The sequence below is a fragment of the Prunus persica genome, chromosome G8, assembly GCF_000346465.2.
Source record: "Prunus persica cultivar Lovell chromosome G8, Prunus_persica_NCBIv2, whole genome shotgun sequence".
Lineage (NCBI taxonomy): Eukaryota > Viridiplantae > Streptophyta > Magnoliopsida > Rosales > Rosaceae > Prunus > Prunus persica.
The window spans coordinates 17393689-17415837 of NC_034016.1; the positions used below are offsets into that span (position 1 = coordinate 17393689).

General features: G+C 36.9%; 2 protein-coding genes across 3 annotated transcripts; both read left to right on the plus strand.

The window, feature by feature from the left end:
- Positions 4860-7485, plus strand: LOC18766657 (dnaJ homolog subfamily C member 17). The gene is made up of 5 exons (XM_007201786.2): positions 4860-5062; positions 5385-6078; positions 6174-6356; positions 6804-6896; positions 7176-7485. Exons 2-4 carry the CDS (start codon positions 5410-5412, stop codon positions 6822-6824), a joined length of 873 nt encoding a protein of 290 aa, XP_007201848.1. The 5' UTR covers positions 4860-5062; positions 5385-5409; the 3' UTR covers positions 6825-6896; positions 7176-7485.
- On the plus strand, positions 9205-21589 carry LOC18768065 (transportin-1). Of its 2 annotated transcripts, none has more exons than XM_020570270.1 (29): positions 9205-9562; positions 10125-10412; positions 10566-10655; positions 10826-10903; positions 10998-11078; positions 11654-11704; positions 12007-12092; positions 13216-13282; positions 13384-13440; positions 13535-13564; positions 13662-13721; positions 13885-13998; positions 15102-15215; positions 15839-15937; positions 16330-16455; positions 16547-16621; positions 16736-16807; positions 16989-17099; positions 17673-17756; positions 18393-18500; positions 18816-18917; positions 19129-19191; positions 19279-19353; positions 19855-19926; positions 20019-20146; positions 20254-20305; positions 20402-20470; positions 20562-20621; positions 20864-21589. In XM_020570270.1, the coding sequence occupies exons 1-29, from the start codon at positions 9377-9379 to the stop codon at positions 20945-20947; spliced, it is 2682 nt and encodes an 893-aa protein (XP_020425859.1). In that variant the 5' UTR covers positions 9205-9376; the 3' UTR covers positions 20948-21589. The 2 variants fall into 2 exon arrangements, with proteins under 2 accessions (XP_020425859.1, XP_020425858.1); XM_020570269.1 differs by having other exon boundaries at positions 9240-9562; positions 16541-16621.

Here is a 22149-nt window from a genome sequence, read left to right on the forward strand (position 1 = left end):
AACCAATGGGCTGTCCGTTTGAATGAGGTAACAGATCAACCTGATGAAACTTCTTTCTGCAGCTATTGTGAATAGCCATGTAGTGGGTCTTTTCTTGGTATGGTGCTGCTTGTGGTGTCAAAGAGTGGTACATGTGGGTTCCCACAGTAGCATGTCCAATGAAACAGGTGATATTTGTGATGTAGGTCCATTCAGAGGGTTGATTCTATCCTCTCCTCATGTAAAGGAATTGAGCCAGACTTCCGCTGGTGGATTTTTGAGCTCCATTACTTCGAGGGCCAATGAGATAGCATCTTCAGTACTTGCAACTATTAGGAGCCAGAGCAACAAGTCGAATCATGGAAATGAAACCTCTGTTGACACGGGAAATAGTGGTAGTACTGGTGATATGTCCGCAGAAAGCACAGCTGATACTCATCACGCTGTTAATGGTTCTTATAAAATTGAGGAAAACCATAATGGTATTGTAAATGTGGATTTGGAGCACCAAGATGGTGATGTAGATAGGAAATTGGATCAAAATTAAGATTTGCTAGTTTAGCCCCTTAGTGAAACAGGAAGTCCTAACAGTGCATTCTAATTGCTGATGATTGTCAACATCACATGCTGCGCTCTCTCCTCAGTTGATTTCTATGGAGTTTGGTGAACCTATTCATATATTGTTGCTTAATTGTTGCATCTTTTTTGTGTTTCATGTAGGTTTTTGCCTGGACTCAAAACTAATGGTCTGTTTTGGAGTTTCTTTGCCCGCGCCATTTTGCTGTGTGAAAGCATTGCGAAGAGCTTTTCACAGCCGAATCAGAACCATCGATGGAGAGCTTGGTGTTTGAGAAGCAGAAGTTGTGGCATCGTCAAACCGCAGTTAACACTGACGGGAGGAGGAGCTATGAGCTTGAGAAGTATTTGGAGGAGGTGAAAGTAGCAGCAGCAAGAGGAGGAGGCGGCATTTGCATAATAAAGCTGAATGCTTTGGTTCCAAGAGAGATCATAAACTTTTCTTGCTATGCGGATTTCAGGGAAGCGGCTGAGCTTCAGTGGAAGGCAATGGCCAGCAAAAACAGAGGGGCAACTTTAAAAACTGCTTGGCAATGTGTCTCCTCACAGATATGCTTGGCAATCACAGAATATCGGCGCTGAGTTTGGGACTTGTGGTGTCTGAAATGAGTGAAGAGCCATGGAAAGGAATGGTGATCACTTTTGGTGATTCACCCAATGAGCTGCTGCTGCAGCATTCTATACAAGGCACTGATCTCAAGTCCAAGCGCAAGTTTATATGCAAACATGGCAAAATTTCAGCTTTGCTGTTAATTTTCCAGAGGCCTGTGATATGATTCTGGAAGTGGCTGTGAATGAGAACTTAAAAGGCAGAGAAGATGATCAAGAAGGTGTTTGTGTTCACCGACTTTGCATCCGGCTGCCACTGGAAGACCAAGTATGAGGAAGTACGCAGGAAGTTTATGGAGCAAGGGTATGAGGATGATGCAATCCCACAAGTTTTGATTTGGGGTCTTTTTGACTTGAACATGCTTAGTATAGAGGAACTTCATCCGGGGCTGACTGTGTTGAGTGGCTTTTCCGACAATTTGAGCAAGTTATTCTCGGACAATGGTGGATAAATTGGCCCGCACCAACTCATGGAAGCAGCCATTGCTGACAAAGAGAATCAAGCTCTCCGTGAGGTGAGGTGGACTGAAACTTCGTACTTTGAGGTATTGATGATCTAATCTGATGATATGATTTCATCAATTAGGTAGAATATTAATTAATTAGTTTACTAACTTTTATGTAGCACGGATATATAGCCTACCCTGTGCTTAGAGATTCTTTAGCAACATTTCAAATCATCATCCTGCATGCATCATCCGTTTTAGTTTAATTGAATTGAATGTTAGAGTTGAGTCATTTTATTTTCTATGCAGCTAGCTAGCTACAATATTTTCTGTTCTGAAGGTGAAAACTATTGGTATACGTAATGATTGGGGATGGATTAGATTTTATACTAGAATCGAAACTTGAAGAATCATATGGTTTTTGGGCACTGGAAGGAAGATTGGAAACAAAACTAGAAAATAACCGAGTATAGCCGCTCGGCTATACTATTTCTTTTTTAAAAAAAAATAAGGGAACATCCGAGTATGGCCGTGCGGCTATACTATTTCTTTTTAAACAAATAAGGAAAAACCGGACCCGCAGCCCATAGGCGCCCGCGTGTCAAAAAAAGTATAGCCGTCCGGCTATACCATTTTTTTAAAAAAACAAATTTAAAAACAGGTATAGCCGCGCGGCGATACCTGTTCTTTAAAAAATTAAAAACCGAGTATAGCCGCGCGGCTATACTATTTCTTTAAAAACGTGATTCTTTTATAAAAAATACGTACGTACATGTTCAATAAGAGTATTTTATGTTCAATTAAAAACCGACTAAAGCCACGCCACTATGCTATTTTTTTAAAAAAAATAGATAAAAACAGAGTGTAGGCATCTGGCTATACTATTGATTTAAAACAAATTTAAAAACCTAGTACAGCCGCGCGGCTATACGATTTCTTTAAAAAATTAAAAACTGAGTATAGCCGCATGGCTAGACGATTTATTATTTTTATATAAAAATAGGCAAAACCCGAGTATAGCCGCGCGGGTATACGATTTATTTAAACAAAAAAAAAAAAAGGGGATATGTCCACAGAAAGCACAAGCTGATACTCATCAAGCTGTTAATGGTTCTCATAAAATTGATGAAAACCGTAATGGTACTGTAAATGTGGATTTGCAGCACCAAGATGAAGATGGTGATGTAGATAGGGAATTGGATTCTAAGCCTAGTTTCAAAAGGAGCTCGTCAAGCAATAAGAAGGACGAGTCTCAGGTTTTAGGGATGAAACAAAAATACGAGTTGATTGATTTGTCACCAGATGCAAGACCCTTGTTAGTTTTTATCAACAAGAGGAGTTTGGCTCAGCGTGGGAATTCACTGAGGCAACGATTGAATATTCTTCTCAATCCTGTTCAGCTTTGATTTCCCTAATGTGTTTTTGAGATTTAACAACATATACTTTGTACTAACTGCATGGGGATTATTGCTATTTCAATGCCCTATGCCCTACTTCACATTGACTGGGCTCTCATTTTGTCTTCGCATTCATAACCAACTCTGGCATTCTTCATTCGTAGGAATTGGGTGTAATTTGCCAAAATTTTGCCGAACAAAGCATGTATTTTTTTCCATTTAGTATTTTATAAATAGTGCAGCTGCAAGGCTATATTCGTTTTTTGTCCTTTTTAAAAAAAATAGTATAGCCGCGGCTATACGATTTTGACACCTGAAGACTATTCAAAAGGCGGGTCTTTTTTTTATTATAAAAATAGTGTAGCCAGACGGCTATACTCGATTTTTTCTTTTTTTAAAAACTGCATAGCTGGACGGCTATAATTATTTTGACATGTGGCACCCAATTACTTGGTGGTTTTTTTAAAATAGTATAGCCGTTTGGCTATACTTATTTTGAAACGTATATTCGCAAGGCATTTTTTTATAGTATAGCCGCGCGGCGATACTGTCTAGCTTTTTTGAGGGTTTAGCCACGTGGCCACTAACCGCTAGGCGGGTCCTATTGCTCTTTTTCCGGGGAAATAGTATAGCCGCTTGGCTATACCCTGTTTTATGATTTTTTAAAAAAATAGTATAGCCGGCCGGCTATACTCGGCCATACGTTTTTTGAGGGTTTAGCCACGTGGCCGCTAACCGCTAGGCGGGTCCTATTGCTCTTTTTTTGGGGAAATAGTATAGCCGCGTGGCTATACCCTGTTTTTATAATTTTTTTAAAAAATAGTATAGCCGACCGGCTATACTTATTTTTTCACTTCGCACCTATTCACAAGGCGGTCCTTTTTTATTATAAATAGTATAGCCGCGTGGCTATACTCGGTTTCATTAATGTTCCCCAAAATTAGGATAACCACAAATCTCATAAAAAAACACAATTCAATCTCACTCCAAAAAGGTAATTACTAATCAAAATTATCAAAGTTTGAGTAGCCAGCGGCCCATTTTTTTTTTCAAAGTTTTCAAAATGCATTTGTGCTAACTTGAATTCCAAGTTTATTCCGTTTGGGTGGAGACATTATAGAATAGTACTGTACTACCACATCAGCTAATAATACTTCCATTCAAAATAACTCGGAATTTAGCTCAAAATCGGGAATTTAATAGGAGAAATTGACAATTCTCTTGTTTAGTAACTTAAGCACGAAATTTATTAAATAAGGCGCATAAAAAATCGTAAAAATTAGGGCATCATATTTCCATGTTTAATTTCCACCAAAATATGCGTCATTTCACAATTTCCATAGTGCAATTTACAAAATTCGACATACATAAATCCAAAGCCCGAAATTTTCAATTGCCATAAATTGAAATAATAAAAATCTAAATTTTATCATTTTAGAATTCTATGTAATTTTCAATTTTTTCATCCAAAAGATTAAACTCAGTCATCTTTCAATTGACCTATCAAAGTGAACAGAAGAATATCCGTACCATGGCTGCTGCTCTCATGATGTGATCAGACAGGTTGTATCTGGATTCCCCTTCCGAATGTTTCCCTGCAAACAGAAACATGACGGTCCAATTGAAACAAAATCACCACCTAAGAAGACTGCAAAAAGTTGAAACTCTTATTGGGGAATTTGATTTTTGGTCGACCAAGATGGGCCCAACTCTTGCCAGTGTAGCGGTGTTTGTTTCATTCTCAGCTTCTCTTTTCTGACCAAAAACAAAAAAAAATGATGTGACCAAATCACCCTTTTGACCCGATTTGTTAAGTGTGTCCAACACCACGGACCTTTAATAATCGGGTTATCGGGTTATCGGGTACCCGCAGCCACCGTCCTCTCAGTTTCGTCAGTTTTTGTTTGCCTCAGCCTCAGTTTCGTCAGAGCCGTCCATTCTCTGATTCCGAGTCTTTGAGCAGCTCAACGCAGCCCACCGCGGATTGACGAAGAGTGGGTTCTGCGCATCTGATTTTGCTGCTTCTTATCAATTCACTGGTTCCTTCTTCTTCTGGTAAGTATATATTTCGAATTCTGATTAGGGTTTTTCAGTCTCCTGTTAGATTTGCAGTTTGGTCGCTCCTGATTGTTAATTTTGTTGATTATAGCCAACCCCTTTGTTAAATTATGCACAGAGTATTTTTTTGAGTGAAATTCATGCTATTCAAAATCAAAATTTTATAGGCATGAAACAGAATCAGCTTGTTAGATGAAAATCAAAGACACCATGAATTTCTATTTGTTTTTTTCTTTCTCTGTTATGGGTTTTGTAGCTCATGCTTTGAATTGTTAGGCATATTTGCTAACTGCAAATTATTTTTTTGGTTTTCTGACAGGATCTTTTAGTTTGTAGCTTTAGATATGGATGACATTGATCATTATAAGATTCTCGGTTTGCCTTCCGGTGAAGAAGGTGCTAAGTTTACAGAGAAGGAAATTTCAAAGGCATACAGAGCAAAGGCTCTTGAGTTGCACCCCGATAAGAGGCTGGATGATCCCGATGCCCATGCCAACTTCCAAATTCTCAAGTCATCCTATGAGATACTTAAGGATGAGAAGGCCAGGAAGCTGTTTGATGATTTACTGAGAGTTAAGAGAGAGCATCAGCGGCGCCATTTGGAGCGCGATTCCAAGCGACAGAAGATGGTCTCTGATCTTGAAGCGAGAGAACGAGCTGGCTTTGCTCCAGATGCAGCTGCCAAAGATAGAGATGAAGAGGAGAGAATTGCTAGGAAGCTTAAGGAAGAGATTGCGAGAATACGTGCAATGCATGCGAATAAAGGGGCGGCAACTGCTTCAGTTCCAAAAAGAGAAAGCAGGGGAGTTGGGAAGGAGAGTGTGGGTGGTGCTAAGCTAGGATTGGATAAGGAGAAGGTGCTTAAAGTTTCTTGGGAAAAGGTTGGTGAAGGTTATACAGCCCAGAGGTTGAGAGACTTGTTCTCCAAGTTTGGTGAGGTTGAAGATGTTGTTATCAAAGATGCTAAGAAGAGAGGTTCGGCCCTAGTTGTAATGACAACTAAAGATGCGGCTGTAAGTATGCCATGACTGTTATGTTTATAGTTTCTACTTTTAACTTTTATTTTCTTAATGATGTAGTGACATACCATCGGCGTTATTATTTGTAGGTTGCAGCAACACAAACTGTGATGGGCGACCTTTCTAATCCATTGCTAGTTTTACCTCTTCAACCAGTTGCAGTGACTGATGCTCCACCAGTTCAGAAGTCTGATGAACCTGATCGGCTTAACAATTTGATTGGGGCGAGCTATCAAATTTTTGAGGATTCTGTTTTGCAGAAACTCCAAAAGGTTTGACTAGGATTAACTATTCTTCATACCTTATCTAAAGATTGCAATTATCATGCTGAGACTTCAACTTAAGTCACTTGACATAAAGAAAAGTTGCCTCTCTTATTTTTTACTGTTTTCTTGCTGTTGTATTTTTGCAGTTAGATGTCTGTGTTATACAATTTTTGCATCTTTTCATTTTAAAGCAGATATATATATATGTAAAACTGTTAATCAACCGGATCATACACAGACTATTATGCTTGCATGTAGTTATATTGTTAAAACTATGATACATTCTTGTGCTTCAAAAGGGCAATAAGTTGTATATGCCCACGTCTGTGACAGTTGATTTTTAATTTTCAAATTTTGATACTGCCCCATAGTGAATAGGGAAATAAATTCTATCTTTATGCTCTGCTTTTTAGTACATCAGTTTTGAGTCTTTGTCTGGTTTTTCTACTATAGGCTGCACAGAAGCGAAAATAATATTCTAGAAGCATGAAAGGATGATGATCCCAAAAGCACTATAAGATTCACGAACTGAATTCCCATGTACAGGTAAGAATGGTCATTACTTTCATTATTTCACTTTTGCCACTCCCGTCTGGGTCACTTTACATAGGAGCATATGCTTTTGCCAAGCCAACGGTAACACGGACCACGTGGCAAGAGAAGTTTATAAATACCCATGTGATTGGAGCAAAGGTTGCTCAAGGCCTTTGAAAGAGTTGCTGGACTTGCATTTCTCTAACCAAAATCATATATGCTTTTGTGAGAAGGTACAAATAGCCAATCTTTGCATGCCTGGCTGATATACTCTAATTCTTTGACATGCAGGGAACTGGTGAGGAGTCTCTCAAGTATCAAGATTGTGCATGAGAAGTGCTTTTAACCAGAGATGTTATAATATGAATTAGTTACTGAGAGATCAAGACTGGCATTGATGTATGCTAACAGTTTACCATTCTCAAGGTTAGGACAGAATTATTTTTAGTGGCCATTTTGAATTTGGTGTATTGGTATCAAGAAAATGACGGTTAGATCCAGAGTTGCATCCTGTGCTATTTAACAAATCATTGTACACTTCATATTGTATCAAATTAATGATTCACCTGGGTTTTCATTTATTTCACTGTGTCATCGTTTTCTGTCGTCGATGAAATTTGGACTCATCACCTCCACTTAACACTGTTTCCTCATCCGTTACGTAGAACGATGGACTTCTGAGATTGAAAAGGTGATCGATGTTAAGCGTTTTGGCATGGCATTACTCTGATACTATGAGCGTGAGGTTCAGGGCCAACTGTGGATAGGTGCATGAGAGTTTTTGGTGCTTTGCTTTGCTTTGGTATATGGAGTCGAGTCAACTCTCTTGGTTTCACTATTTTACAAAAATATTGGAATTTTATTATTACTTTGTCATTTAAAAAATATATTTTTTAAATAAAAATATTATCACTTCGACAATTTCATTAAGAATTTTATATGATAATTTTGGTTTACTAGTCGCGATTCTATGGGAAGGCCAATTGGTTTTGGCACTTATCTCTCATAACTCCAAGAGATTTGTTTCAAGCATTTTAGCAAGGAAATCGAATGTTAATGTCTGTTGCAATTCATCTACCACATTTGAAACGAATATGTTTGATGGCTCGAGAATTGGGATCATATCTTACCTTCGTAAGTAATTCTATGTGTCAAATGAATAAAACAAGGTTTGATTGTAAGGTGTATTCGGTGGCGTAGCTGTACTTATACATATCATAAATGTGCCAAATTTTTCTGAATTACTACCTAATAGATGTTAAATGATAAAGAAACTAAGGGGGAAGGGGCATGACAACCTCGGATATGCACTTAGCTCCCAGCCATGCTTGTATGCATATAACCTATGGTATTAATGTCCTAACAAAGATGTTTGATTGCTCAATAATTGGATGATATATTTCTTTCTCAAATTATTCTCAAGGTTCAAAGGAATGCAATGAGGTTTCGTTGTACGCATATATGAGATCACTATCAACTTTTCAGATGAAGATGTTTGATGACTTCATAATTGGATGATCTACCTTTTAGGCCTTGTTTGAGATTGCTTTTTTTTTTTTTCGTCAAAAACTAACTTTACTTTAAAATTAAGTAGTTTAAGATGTTTGGTAAAAATGAAATATCCTGATTATTTTAAAAGCAGTGGCCTTTTGACAGTAGCTTTTAAAAGCAGACTTTTGGTTGCTTTTCAAAGCTGCTTTCAAAAGAAGCAAAGATGAACATTTAAGGAAATTTTTTAATTCCCAAAATACCATCATACATTTTAAAAAATAACACAACCTCCACTTCCACATCCAACTCCACCACTTGCACTACCACATTCACTACCTCCACAACCACCAACACCACCACCACCACAACCGCCACCACCACCACCACCACCACCGCCACCACAACCACCACCTCCATCACCACTACCACCACCACCTCCACCACCTCCACCACCACTACCACCACTTTATAGCTAATTATTTTCAAAGTACAGCATAAGTAACTTTTTTTAAAAAGTGATAACAATCCTAAACTGGGCCTTATTATGGGATAGTTCTCAAGTGTCAAAAGAATGAAATGAGGCTTGGTTGTATGCAGTTTATCTACGGATATTGAGGTATTATGGATGAGCAATAATTAGATGAAAGTAATTTTAAGTGTCAAATGAAAGCGAAAGGTGGGGCATTCTTGTTATAATTTAAGTTTTTTTTCAAGATTTCAAGAAAAAAATATTATAACAAAATTAACATTTAAAAAGTGAAAAGATAAAATTCAAGAAAAATGATTATAATTTTCTGTCTAATAATATTAATCTACATTATTATATAATAAATTATGATAATTTTGTATAATATTTAAACATAGATCGTCCTCTTTGCCTCGTCTCCGCCCCACCAAAACCCTTCATAGCTGTCCTAAAATCCCTTTTTCCTCTCTGCTCAAAACCCCAAGCGTTCAATTCAAAATTCGGTTGCAGAATCAGAACCTCTGTTTCCATTTCAATGGCGGCGAGTGCCTCGTGGCAGCCAAAGGAAGAAGGGTTCGCGGAGATCTGCGGGTTGCTGGAGCAGCAGATTTCCCATTCGTCTTCTTCCGCTGACAAGTCTCAGATTTGGCAGCAACTTCAACACTACTCTCAGTTCCCTGATTTCAATAACTACCTCGCTTTCATTCTCGCACGTGCCGAGGTAATCGTCTCACTCCACTTCCCCCAATTCTGTCTTCATCTCTAATTTCAATCAGTAGGGTTTCTGTTTTGTCTTTTTGATTATGTGATTTGGTTGGATAATGGGTCTGAATGGATTGCATACTTAGTCAGAAATTGATAATCGTTTTTTGAGTTGACGGGGGCTTATGGGTTTGGGTTCGATGGAGGCTATGGGTGCTGATGAAGTTGGGATTAAAATCGCTTCACATGGCTGATTGCTCTGATTGTATTTGTTTTCTATTCTCTTGACTTTGAGAGCGGTTTCAAGCAGGAGGCACCAGAAAGCCTTAATTACCTAGAATGTTTGTCCACAAATCCTTGTTTATGTCAAAACTATTTGCTGTGGTGGAAAGGTTGGATACCTAAATTTGTAATTGGTAAACTTTGTCTTGCTTTTGATGTACTGGGGTTGATCCTGTGGCATGGTAACGTGTATTGTGAAGAAAATGATTTATTGTTTTTGGCTGTTGGTTTACATAGCATAACCAGTTTTCAGCTTCTGGGTGCTGATGGAACTTCGAATTTGGGTAACTTTTGGACAGGGTAAATCAGTGGAGATACGACAAGCTGCGGGATTGCTTTTGAAGAATAACCTTAGAAATGCATATAAGTCCATGGCTCCAGCATACCAGCAATATATTAAATCCGAATTGTTGCCTTGCTTAGGAGCAGCAGACAGACACATCAGGTCTACAGTTGGCACCATTATAAGTGTTGTTGTTCAACTAGGGGGAATTTTGGGGTGGCCTGAACTATTGCAAGCTCTTGTAAATTGTTTAGACAGTAATGACCTAAATCACATGGAAGGTGCTATGGACGCATTATCCAAGGTAAACACAATGTCCTAGAGTTTACTGATTACATTTCCTGATTAAATTTTTGCATATTCCTGAAAGCTCCTTTGCTGTTGTAGCTCTTAAAACTAATGGCACAAATCAGAAACTTATTAATTTTTGTGACACCAATGTTGTGATGAAACACAGATTTGTGAGGATATACCTCAACTGCTTGATTCAGATGTACCCGGTTTGCCTGAACGTCCCATCAACATATTCCTTCCAAGGTTACTGAAGGTAATAATGAAATAGCTGTATTGTTTTATAAGTGATCTTGAAGTTTATGTTTTATGTTTAAATAGTTATTCTGTCCTACCCTTATAAGCATAGCTGAACTCTGAACTTTTACTGATGGTCCTTTTTTTCTTTTTGGCCTGGTTTTCTCAACGTGGCTTCACTTTGTACAGTTTTTCGAGTCACCACATTCATCTCTAAGAAAGCTTTCCCTGGGTTCTGTAAATCAATACATTATGTTGATGCCAGGTGTAAGTATATGTGGAAACCTGTTGTTTTGGTACCTTTTGGACCTTATTCTGATGATTGGGGGTTGTAGCAATTATGTGTTCTATTTGATTGCAGGCTCTATATGCATCCATGGATCAATATCTTCAAGGTTTATTTGTCCTTTCTAATGACCCTTCTTCTGAAGTGAGGAAATTAGTGAGTACTCTATCATTACTTTATCTTATCTGGGTTTAATTCTGAAGATAATAGTATTGCGTGGAAATTGAATTGGTTATTCCATTTCAGGTCAAAAGATTTCCCCTCAAAATTAACTTCCATTAAGAGTTTAATTTTGTTTTCTATTTTCACAAATATGTTATTATTATTATTATTTATAAAAAAAAGCCGAATTCATTGTTGTGGAAGATTTGTTTCTGAATGCTTGAGTTGCCTAGGATAACCATGACCTGTGTAGTTGTTTTTAAATGGATTATATTGGTTTTTTTTTTTCCTGTGTTCTTTGCATTGGTCTAAACAGATAATATTATAGTCATGACTGGATAATGATCAGTGGGATATTTGAATTGAATTCTTTGTTGCTTTAAAAAAGGTAAATAAAAAGAATCATATACTTCGAAAGAGAAGTTGTAAGGAAGGTGGACAAAGATATCCATCACATTCAGTCTTAGAATCAACACATAAAGGTCATATTTGATGGACATTGAATGTTATTAGATTTAATAATTTTGGCTTTGTTCTCATCTTTTTCCCTCCTTTTCTTTGTCAAACAGGTTAGTGCAGCATTTGTTCAGCTAATTGAAGTCCGTCCATCATTCTTGGAGGTAACATATTGTTGTGTTATTCTGGCCTTGTTCTATTCTGTGCCTTTTTTCAATTGTCTATGTGCTAAATGCATTTTTCTGTGTCAACAACAGGGTATCGGACAAAATTGAATTAATCCTGCTTGCACATTCCATCATGCATCTTACTGTATATATCTATCTGAATACACACATGTATGCACATACACATACTTGCATACAGTCTTACCCTATGTTTCATATATTTCTATGATCATTGTTTTCTTTATTGGTCATCCCTTATCCTTATTGCACTTTTAAGTGACTCTTACCTGGTACTGCAGCCACATTTGAGGAATGTAATTGAATACATGTTGCGAGTCAACAAGGACACCGATGAAGAAGTGGCTCTTGAAGCCTGCGAATTCTGGTATCCTTCAACAAATGGCATATACTAATTGAATGTTTTCACCATTAGCTTATGATTCATTAAATAGTTTTCAGATATTGAGTGAATGAATTTGGTTTAGTTATTGGGTTCTTCTCTATATCTTTCTATTTAGTTATATTAAAGCCTTTTGGTGTCTCTAATAATTGTGTTGCCGAGAGAGGAGAGTTACAATTACATCTTTGGTTTGTACTGCATGCTAAAGTTTGTTATGGAGTTTGAGACTTTAGCCTTGATATAATTAGCCAACACCCAAAATTTGAATGAATTGATTTTACTATAGGAGCTGTCTATGGTTGGATCTTTTGCATTATTGACAGTGATGTGGTTACCAATATATTCTGGGTGCCAAGCATTGCATCTCAGTACTGATTCACACACCAAGTTATATTTGCGGCTATGCGCCATTAGTGAAGCTACTTCCTCATAACTTGTCTAAATGGTTATATCAATAGGCTTCAGTGGTGGTGATCAATGATATGGGTAGCGGAGAATTGATTGTGGTTGTCTACCGTGTTTGGTGAGCTAAGGTGGTGGTTCTTTGACTAGGACTTGAAAACACTTTGGGAAGAAGAGTAATGGATATGTGATATTTACAAAAGTACAACATTCTAGATTAGAGGTGGAATTCCATGAGCGATAATGGCCTCGTCCGTTCCCCTCATAAGTTCAAACTGAGCAGGACAATTTTGTCTATTAGAACAGAGTTCACTCCAATTCTTCTAGGAATTTATTATTGTTCACATGAAGCTTGCGTTCGATATACAAATATTGTTTTAGTTATAAGTTGCAATTCAGTCCATTTTTTTTCTTAATGCACCAAAGAATTTTTTAATTTTCAAATCACCTTCACATCTGGAAATCATTACTTTAACGTTTACATAGAGGAACATTCTATGACTACCTTTTGTACAAAAGTTTTTTGTTCACAACTATCAAAATGTTGGATGCCATAGCTTATTTCTCACTTTTCATAAATCTGGAGCTACTCTTGCGTGTATATTGTGCTTATTACTTAGAAGATTTCTCCTTGCGGTTGGCATGTTTGTAACTTAACCTCTGTCTTGTATAATAATTTCATTTGACAATCAGTATTTTTACACAGGTCTGCATATTGTGATGCTCAGTTACCGCCTGAGAATTTAAGAGAATTTTTGCCACGTTTAATTCCGGTATACCCAATTGTTGATCGTTTTCTTGGTGTGATAACCATACTTACAATGGAATCTATGGAATTCTTTTTAATACAACATGCCTGTTTCAACTTCTGTAGGTTTTGTTGTCAAACATGGTTTATGCTGATGATGATGAGTCCCTCATTGATGCTGAGGTTATCTTTACTGGGTCAATTTGTGTTTTTGGGTGATTCTGAATTGCCATTTGTTGTAGTTCGTTATTCATTTGGCATCAATTCATTGTTGCAGGAGGATGGGTCGGTTCCAGACCGTGATCAGGTTCCGACCAATTTTGTTTTTCTTTGTTGGTGTTCTCTGTATTTTTGGTATCTTAAGTTATATTCTTTATCTGTTAAGCTGATATTTTGTACCACAGGATATCAAACCTCGGTTTCATTCATCACGGGCTCATGGATCTGAGAGTGTGGAAGATGATGTAATTTGCCATATCATTATTTTTCTGTTTATTATTTAAATAGTCTGGTTGATTATTCTGACTCTATTAAATACTACTAAAAAATTTCTGCTTTATGTAGGGTTTAAGTATGAGGGAAATGAGTAGAATATCTTTTAAATGACATGATTTGGGATAATGACAGGATGATGATATTGTCAATGTATGGAATTTACGCAAATGCAGTGCAGCAGCTCTCGATATCCTGTCAAATGTGTTTGGAGATGAGATTCTCCCAACGCTGATGCTCTTTGTTCAGGTTATAGACTTATTTGGCATTAAAGTGAAAGCATTGGTCGTTAAGATTTTATACTTATATTCTTATAAAAAATATATATTTTTTCTTTTTCATCCTCCCATTTTCTCTTAAAGAATTGAATGATTTAGAAGATTATATGGACAGTTCTATCCATTAGAGGATTATGTAGATCTTCAAAGTTGAAGTAACATGGTTTCCCTCAGAACATTTCATGTTGGATTACATAGCTCTTTAAAGTAGGAAGTTGCATCGTTCTCCTTGGAAAATTATGTGTCGAATGCTGATCTCGATGTTTTGGGTTTTCTTAGGTTACACATATACTATACATGTTCATGTAGTTTGTTTACTTGGTTATCTCTTCAAGATGTAGTTTGAAAAGTTTGCTCCAAGTTATGTGACATGCAAAAACAGGAAAAATATCATGTGTGCTCTGTATTTGTGAACGTTCTTTTGAGGATTAGGTCAGCTGAAGAAGATACTCTAATTGTGTTGTGAGTATCCAACATTGAAAGATGGAAGCCATTGGTGCTTAAAAGATCTTGGGCCTCTCCACCCATTCCAAATTGGTTTTGGGTTGGATAATATGGTATCAAGCTGGTTATCCACGCGGTAGGCCTAATGGTCCCACGTCACCCAATAAGAATTGTCTACGTGTTTGGTGCAAAAGATTCCACATAGAAGGGGGTTCATTGATAGTATCCTACATCGAAGGATAGAAGCCTAGCATAAGTGCTTTAAAGATCTTGGGCCTCTTCAACCCATTGCCAATTGGTTTTGGATTAGATGCTCACATTCTGATAAATAGAATTGCACTTCTGCTCCATTAACCTGATGGGTTGACCTTGCCAAGTAGTAATAATGTTCCAGAATGGACATGTAGAAAATAGGGCTATGTGGACCTGTTTCTCTTTGAGAGGGAAATGAAGGAAACAGAATTAGTTAGTTATTAGGATTTGATACAAGTCAATACTATTAGTAAGATTCTCTCCCTTGTAAGTTACTGAACAAGCCTTAGCTAAAGTTCTATTCTGTTGAAGAATTTTTGCTCTGCTAATTGGTACTCCTGTTTCAAATAAAAGTTTTAACATCTCAAATATCTGCAGACCAAGTTGGCCACCAGTGAGGATGAAACCTGGAAAGAAAGGGAAGCTGCTGTTTTGGCACTTGGTGCCATAGCTGAAGGATGCATTACTGGTCTTTATCCTCATTTGACTGAGGTAATCCCTTGTGACCTGTTTTTAATTTTTGTTTTGTTTTTGGGATGAGAACAAAACTTTTATTGTCATGAACTTCAATTGGTACAAGAATTCCTTTTCTGTAGTACACTCAAATACAAACAAGATTAAAAAAGAATCAGCCTCAGAACAAAACAAAAGAGAAGCAAGCTAACTAATAGCTGCCTTCCAGTTCGACAATACGGCAGACACACACACCCCTAAAATCAGTAGAAAACGCCTGAAGAGATGACAAAACAACAGGCCTACCCCCCACTCTTAAACTTAACCCCTCTGTGATCTGCAAAAGTTTGTCTGTCCTTCTCCATCCTAGAACCCAAATGACAGCCAGTATTCTGCATTAATGGTCTCTATTTATTATATATCTTGCATGCTAGGTTGCCACACTGTAAATTTGGACCGCACTTTCAAATATTAATCTACGCAATCAATGGTCCATATTGACAATTCAAAAACTGTCTAGCCGGAGAAAACATTTTCTATGCAGCCTATATATTTGCGCAAATAACCAGCAAACAGAGTTTTTTGCTATTAGATTGCTCTGTGTGCACTTTCTAATTTTTGTGCTGAATTATTCAAGTAAAAATTAATTATTCACATTGCAGATTGTTGCATTTCTAATCCCTCTTTTAGACGATAAGTTTCCACTTATACGGAGTATTTCTTGTTGGACTCTTTCTCGTTTCAGCAAGTTCATTGTTCAGGTATTTACACATTCCTATGTCTTTACTTTCTTGTTCAGGTATATCAATTTTGCTATTTCTATGAAACTGTCATTCTTTTTTTCCCTTCCTCATGGTTGACCAAGAAGTGAAAAAAAGAAATTTGGAGAGCACATGTTTTCTAAAAAGTGATTTCGCATTTTCATGCATTGAAATTTATTCCATATTTCGTTGTTGAATTTAACATGTTTCAATTTGATCGAATATATCACTTTATCTTTATATAATCTTTGTGAAGCCTTTTTCATTTTTTGCATAATTGTAAATTTTGTATTTTTATGTGACAACCTAGGTTAGTGCTATATTTTGATCCCCCCCAGAGTATTATTTGTCGGCTCTGTAGAGTTTTACGCTTGCCTGTTCTTCTTCTTCAGGGTGTCGAACATCAAGTAGGTTATGAGCAATTTGACAAGGTTCTTGTGGGTCTATTAAGAAGAATATTAGATAATAACAAGCGGGTACAAGAGGCTGCTTGCTCTGCTTTTGCGACACTTGAAGAGGTTCTTATATAAATGCAGTCCAATTCTTTCAATCAATGTTTTTTGACTATTACATATCTGGTTTTAAATACTGATCGTTTAAAAGCTGCAGGAGGCAGCAGAAGAGTTGGCACCACGCTTGGAAATGATTTTACAACACCTTATGTGTGCTTTTGGGAAATATCAGGTTTCTGCCAAGCCTTTACCATAGAGTTCCTCCAGTGTGAACATGACGAGATGAAACACTGATTATTCCCATTCTTTAGTTTATTATGATTAATAGTTCTGTATTGTTATTCAGAGGCGGAATCTCAGGATTGTATATGATGCTATAGGAACTCTAGCAGATGCTGTTGGTGGGGAGTTGAATAAGGTATTTTCCTTTCCTGTCATCTCTGTTTTCTTCACTCAAAACAAAATAAATAGTTTTTAAGTAACGAGAATAGAGTTTATCAGATGCAGCGATTATGATAAAACAATTTGTGCCAATTGACTGTAGTTTGCTTTTCAGCCCACTTATTTTGAAATTCTGATGCAATGGCTTTGGTTTGCAGCCCGCGTATCTTGAAATTCTGATGCCACCATTAATTGCAAAGTGGCAACAACTTTTAAATTCAGATAAAGATCTCTTTCCATTGCTAGAGTGCTTTACTTCTATATCACAGGTACATATTGCTGTTTTCTTTCAGTCGTCTTCTTATTTGTTTTTATTTTATTTTGTATGTGTGCAATTTAAACCACTACCTGTGTATATGGTAGTTGTAAGGCACAATTGAAAGGCGAATGTAACACTCATTATTGGCATTTAGTAGTTGAAATTTTGATACATAATATGGTTTGGAACGGCTTGGTTAGAATGTCAGTGTCATGAATAAGACTCTTTCGTCCTTCAGAAGAAAAAGAGAGTAAGCTCTCTTGGTTTTGGGAGCATTGTCTGCCAGAAGAGTAACTGAAGTACATTTTATTGCTGTTCTTGTTATAGTTCCTTCTTTGCACCTGTAACATATAACATGGCAAGACTTAATTTCCATGTCTGTTCTTGAATCATGTTAGACTGCTGCCACGACATTCATTTCTATTCTTGTGACATATATTTGTTCTTTGATATCTTTTTTTTTTTTTTTTTTTTTTTGGCATGAGGACTTCATGAGTTGACAGCAATAACACAAATGTGAAAAAGAATGTTAAGTGCTACATGCAGTGGGTATAAAAATTTAAATTTGTTTGCTTATTTTCAGGCTTTAGGTGCTGGATTCTCTCAATTTGCTGAGCCTGTATTTCAGAGGTGCATAAGCATCATCCAGTCCCAACTACTCGCGAAGGTTCAATCCTGGTCTTTTGATTGTTCATGAATTATGTGACAAGATTGAACCCTTTTATTATTTATTACAACTCCCTCTCCCCTGTATAAGGTTTCAAAGATAGGAGTAATAGTTTTCTTGCTTTCAAGTCATAGCTTAGTTTGCATATCTTGGAATTAAAGACATTTGTATTATTGATCTCTGTATCAATGCATCAGTAAAATGCTTACTTTCAAAAATGTAACTTATATTCCTGAAGTTTATCTTTTATACCCTGCATAGATAGTGCCCATTGGGATTACTTCAATATGTCTGCTTCTGGAAACTATAAAAGCCCAAAATGTTCTCAAGTGTCTCACTGTATTCTATATGACCACCTTTGGAATTTTGAATATCTGTATTGCTAGTGATTTTTTTTCCTTTTCCTTTGGGTGGGGGCAGGAAACATATATTTTTATAAAAGAGATAACAAATATTAAGCTACACCAACTTAAATCACATATTACACTAAAGGGTAATATCCCTAAAAATGTGCCTTCAATTACCTGTATCATAAAAAAAATTCACACCTGTCGTACAAGTTTTCAAAGTTTGTATGCAGTCCATGTCCATCTGGGTGCCTCTAATATAAGAAATTTCTCTGGACTTCTTTTGCAGGCTGATCCTGTTTCTTCCGGGGTCCCATATGATAAAGAATTTATTGTATGCTCTCTTGATCTGCTCTCTGGACTTGCTGAAGGTCTTGGCAGCGGGATAGAGAGCTTGGTATTTTCCTTCTCCAATTCTTTATAGAGAAAAGATATGAGATAACATGTATTTATATCATTATTGAATGTTCTTTGTCTTAAATATTTCTTTTCCAGAATAGGTTTTTTTTTCCCCTAGAAAGCAAGGGTTTGTGCATTGGCCTCTCTGACAGTTCATCAAAAACCAATGCAACATCTCCTTTGAAAATTACGTGGAATCCACTCATTACATAGCCCATACTGCCCCCTTTAATGCTTTAGCCTCTTCCATTGTCAAATTACTATATACCTTGTATATTGAAATGTGTGTTCATGTTTCTTATTTGCTATCCAGGTTTCACAGAGCAATTTGAGGGACCTGCTTTTGCAATGTTGCACGGATGATGCTCCGGATGTCCGACAGAGTGGTTTTGCACTACTTGGGGATCTTGCAAGAGTAAGTTGAGAATTTATCTGTCAAATGATATGCAATCTGGGTTCCTGTCCCATCCTTGATATTCGTGCAAAATTTGAGAGCATATTAAATTCAAGAAATAGATAACACAATGCCACAAGGCTAGTGTAGTGGAAGCTACTAAGAGCTGTTAATTTATCAGTGAATTTAGTTTTTCATGCCTAACCATTGTCTTGGCCTTTATTTTGAGTAGGTATGCGCAGTTCATTTGCGACCTCGTTTGCCAGAATTTATTGATGTGGCAGCCAAGCAACTGGTATGTAAAATTTTCAGTATTGCTTTTTTTGGTTGAATTCAGTATTGCTTTTAGCAGTCATGATTTATGTGATATCTTGTTGTACAGAATACTCCAAAGCTGAAGGAAACTGTTTCAGTTGCAAATAATGCATGTTGGGCCATTGGAGAGTTAGCAGTGAAGGTAAACTTTCAATGAAGTTGGCTAAATATAAAATTTAAATTGTAAAGCTTCAGCAGGGGCTTTTTCATTTTTATGACTTGAAATTGTGTGGTTGCTTGCACTCTTTTTAGATGATCACCATGATCAGTTCTTGTTGTCATTGTGTAAAGGGACAAGATGGAGCAATATAAAATATTGGTGGGCTCAACTTATTTATCAGGGTTTCCATCATTTAATTGATTTAAGAGCAGTCCTTTATTTTTTTAGGTGCCCTTCCAGATGTTGTGAAATTTATTAATTGTCTGTTCTTTTTTAAATAAACACAAGCCGATTTGGTGTTGTGAGCAAACTTTTGTTATCAACACATACATATACTCCTGCGAGTGTCTGTGTTTGTGTCCTGTATTGGTTTGTGCTTCTTTTTTGGTTTCTTGTGTTTCTCTATTCCTTGTTACTTAGTGACTTAAATATTCTACTTTAATTGCTTGATGATGGTATCATGAAAGTAACTTTGAATTTCAGGTTCGTCAAGAAATTTCTCCAATTGTTTTGACGGTTATCTCTTGCTTAGTCCCCATCCTTCAACACGCAGAGGTGATTTTTTTAATTATTTTTTTCCATTATAATTGTAACATGTACCTTGGAGGAGGTGTCATCTTTTAATTGCATCTCTTGATGCCGAGCAGGAGCTCAACAACAAGTCACTAATTGAAAACAGTGCTATCACACTTGGGAGGCTTGCGTGGGTCTGTCCAGAGCTTGTGGCTCCGCATATGGAGCATTTTATGCAATCTTGGTGCATTGCTTTGTCAATGTAAGTTTTATACATCTACATTTGAAGTAGCAATATATGCTTTCCTCATAATGCTTATTACGTTTTCACCGCTATACTTTGTTTCTGACATGCAATTCATCTCACAGGATACGTGATGATTTTGAAAAGGAGGATGCCTTCCGAGGTCTCTGTGCTTTGGTATGCCTCTGCGTTCTTTTCCTTCCTTTTTTTTCATCGTACGTTCCACATTTATACCTATTTACACTTTCGCTTGGATTTTCTCAAATATTTCAGGTTAGAGCCAATCCATCTGGAGCATTGAGTTCGCTCATTTATCTGTGCAACGCTATTGCAAGTTGGCATGTAAGAATCATGCTATAGTCATCTGTGGATTTTACAAAGTGTTCGTGTTTTTTTGTACAAGCTCAAAGTTGTGATTTGCCATGTTTTATAGGAAATAAGGAGTGAAGAGCTTCATAATGAAGTTTGCCAGGTGTTGCATGGTTATAAGCAGGTTAGCGTTGCGTTTATTATGTAACATCCTTGAGAGTTCTAATAATTTTCTGCGTGTATAAACCTTGAGATTATGAAAATGTTTTGATAACTCTTTTGGAAATAGAACACTCAAACAATATGAAACTCTGCCGAAAATTAGTAGGTTATTGGGGTGGGGATGAAGTTTTTCATTTCAAGATAGCTGGTGCAAAATAAGACAAGATAATTTGATTTACTTGTTTGAAATGTGCAACCCTGCAGATGCTTGTGAATGGAGCATGGGACCAGTGTATGTCTGCTTTGGAGCCACCAGTGAAGGACAAGCTGTCAAAATACAGGGTGTAATATTGTACCCATAGCTGATTTATTGTACCTGCTGGTTCTCTCTCCTCTATGTGCTCATACAGAGCTCCATATTTGCGTCTACAGTATTGAATTTGTGCATCATCCATTGCATTGTGGTCATGAGTTTTACAAGCAAAGTCCAAATTTTTGGTCCCTAATTTTTAAGCGGAAGCTTTGTTGTTGACTCAAACGAAGCTTGAAGTTAGCTTTCAATTGGTCCGTAAAGTGCATGACCTGACAAATGAAGCAGCGTAGGCTTGGGACAAGAGTGTGGTGTACAGGGGTGCAGCTTCCCAAGCTTTGAGGGTGTGTTCGTTCTTGTTGTCTTGTATTTAGAGAAAGGCAAGAAGTATCTCGTTCAAGTCTTGGATCAATTGATTTTTCATGTTAGATTTAGAGTTTTGCATTATTCAACAATTCCAGTGATTAGGGTTTGTACCTGTGATTTTCACAGATTTTGTACAAGGGAGGTTTTGGCATTTAGTTATAAGAATTTTCCATTGTTTCGTATATGGTTCAAAAGCTGTAAACCTTTTATTTGGGGACGGAGCAAAGTTACTCTTGCTGTGCTAAGCAGCTGTGGTATTTGAAACCTTGTGTCTCACGAATTGATTGAAATTGATTTTATGTTTTGAAAAATAACAAGCAATCTTTACCTGTTTAAACTTGGATATAACCTTATCTACATGCAAAGAATAATTTGAAAACTAGCCGCTTGTTATTTGGTAGTTGGTTCTTAAACAAAAATATTTTTTGGTGACAAAAACTCTAGGGTGAGGGAAGGCTATCCCTCTATTCCAAGGTCGGGGCATACCAAAGCCTCTTTAAGGACTTATAGAGGGGGTTTTAACTCCTTTTTTGGTTATTTCATATCCACAAAGAGGGATTGTTATCAGCGGGATTCGAACCTAGGCCTTGATGGCAAAGAGAATAATCTTTACCAATTGAACCAACCCTCATTGGTGTTTTTAGATAATTTCAACTCAACTCAACCAATTAGAAATTTACAAGTGACTAATTTTGAGTTTTTTCTTCACCAAATAGGCTCCATAAGGGTTTTGTATATTATGTCATGTTAGAATTGGCCTACTTGTGAAAAACCCTAATTTGAAACCAATTACATGATGGTACATTCAAGCTAAAAAATCTTTCAATTGAATAATTTGAAACCTATTTTTCTATGTTTTATTATTATATATTTA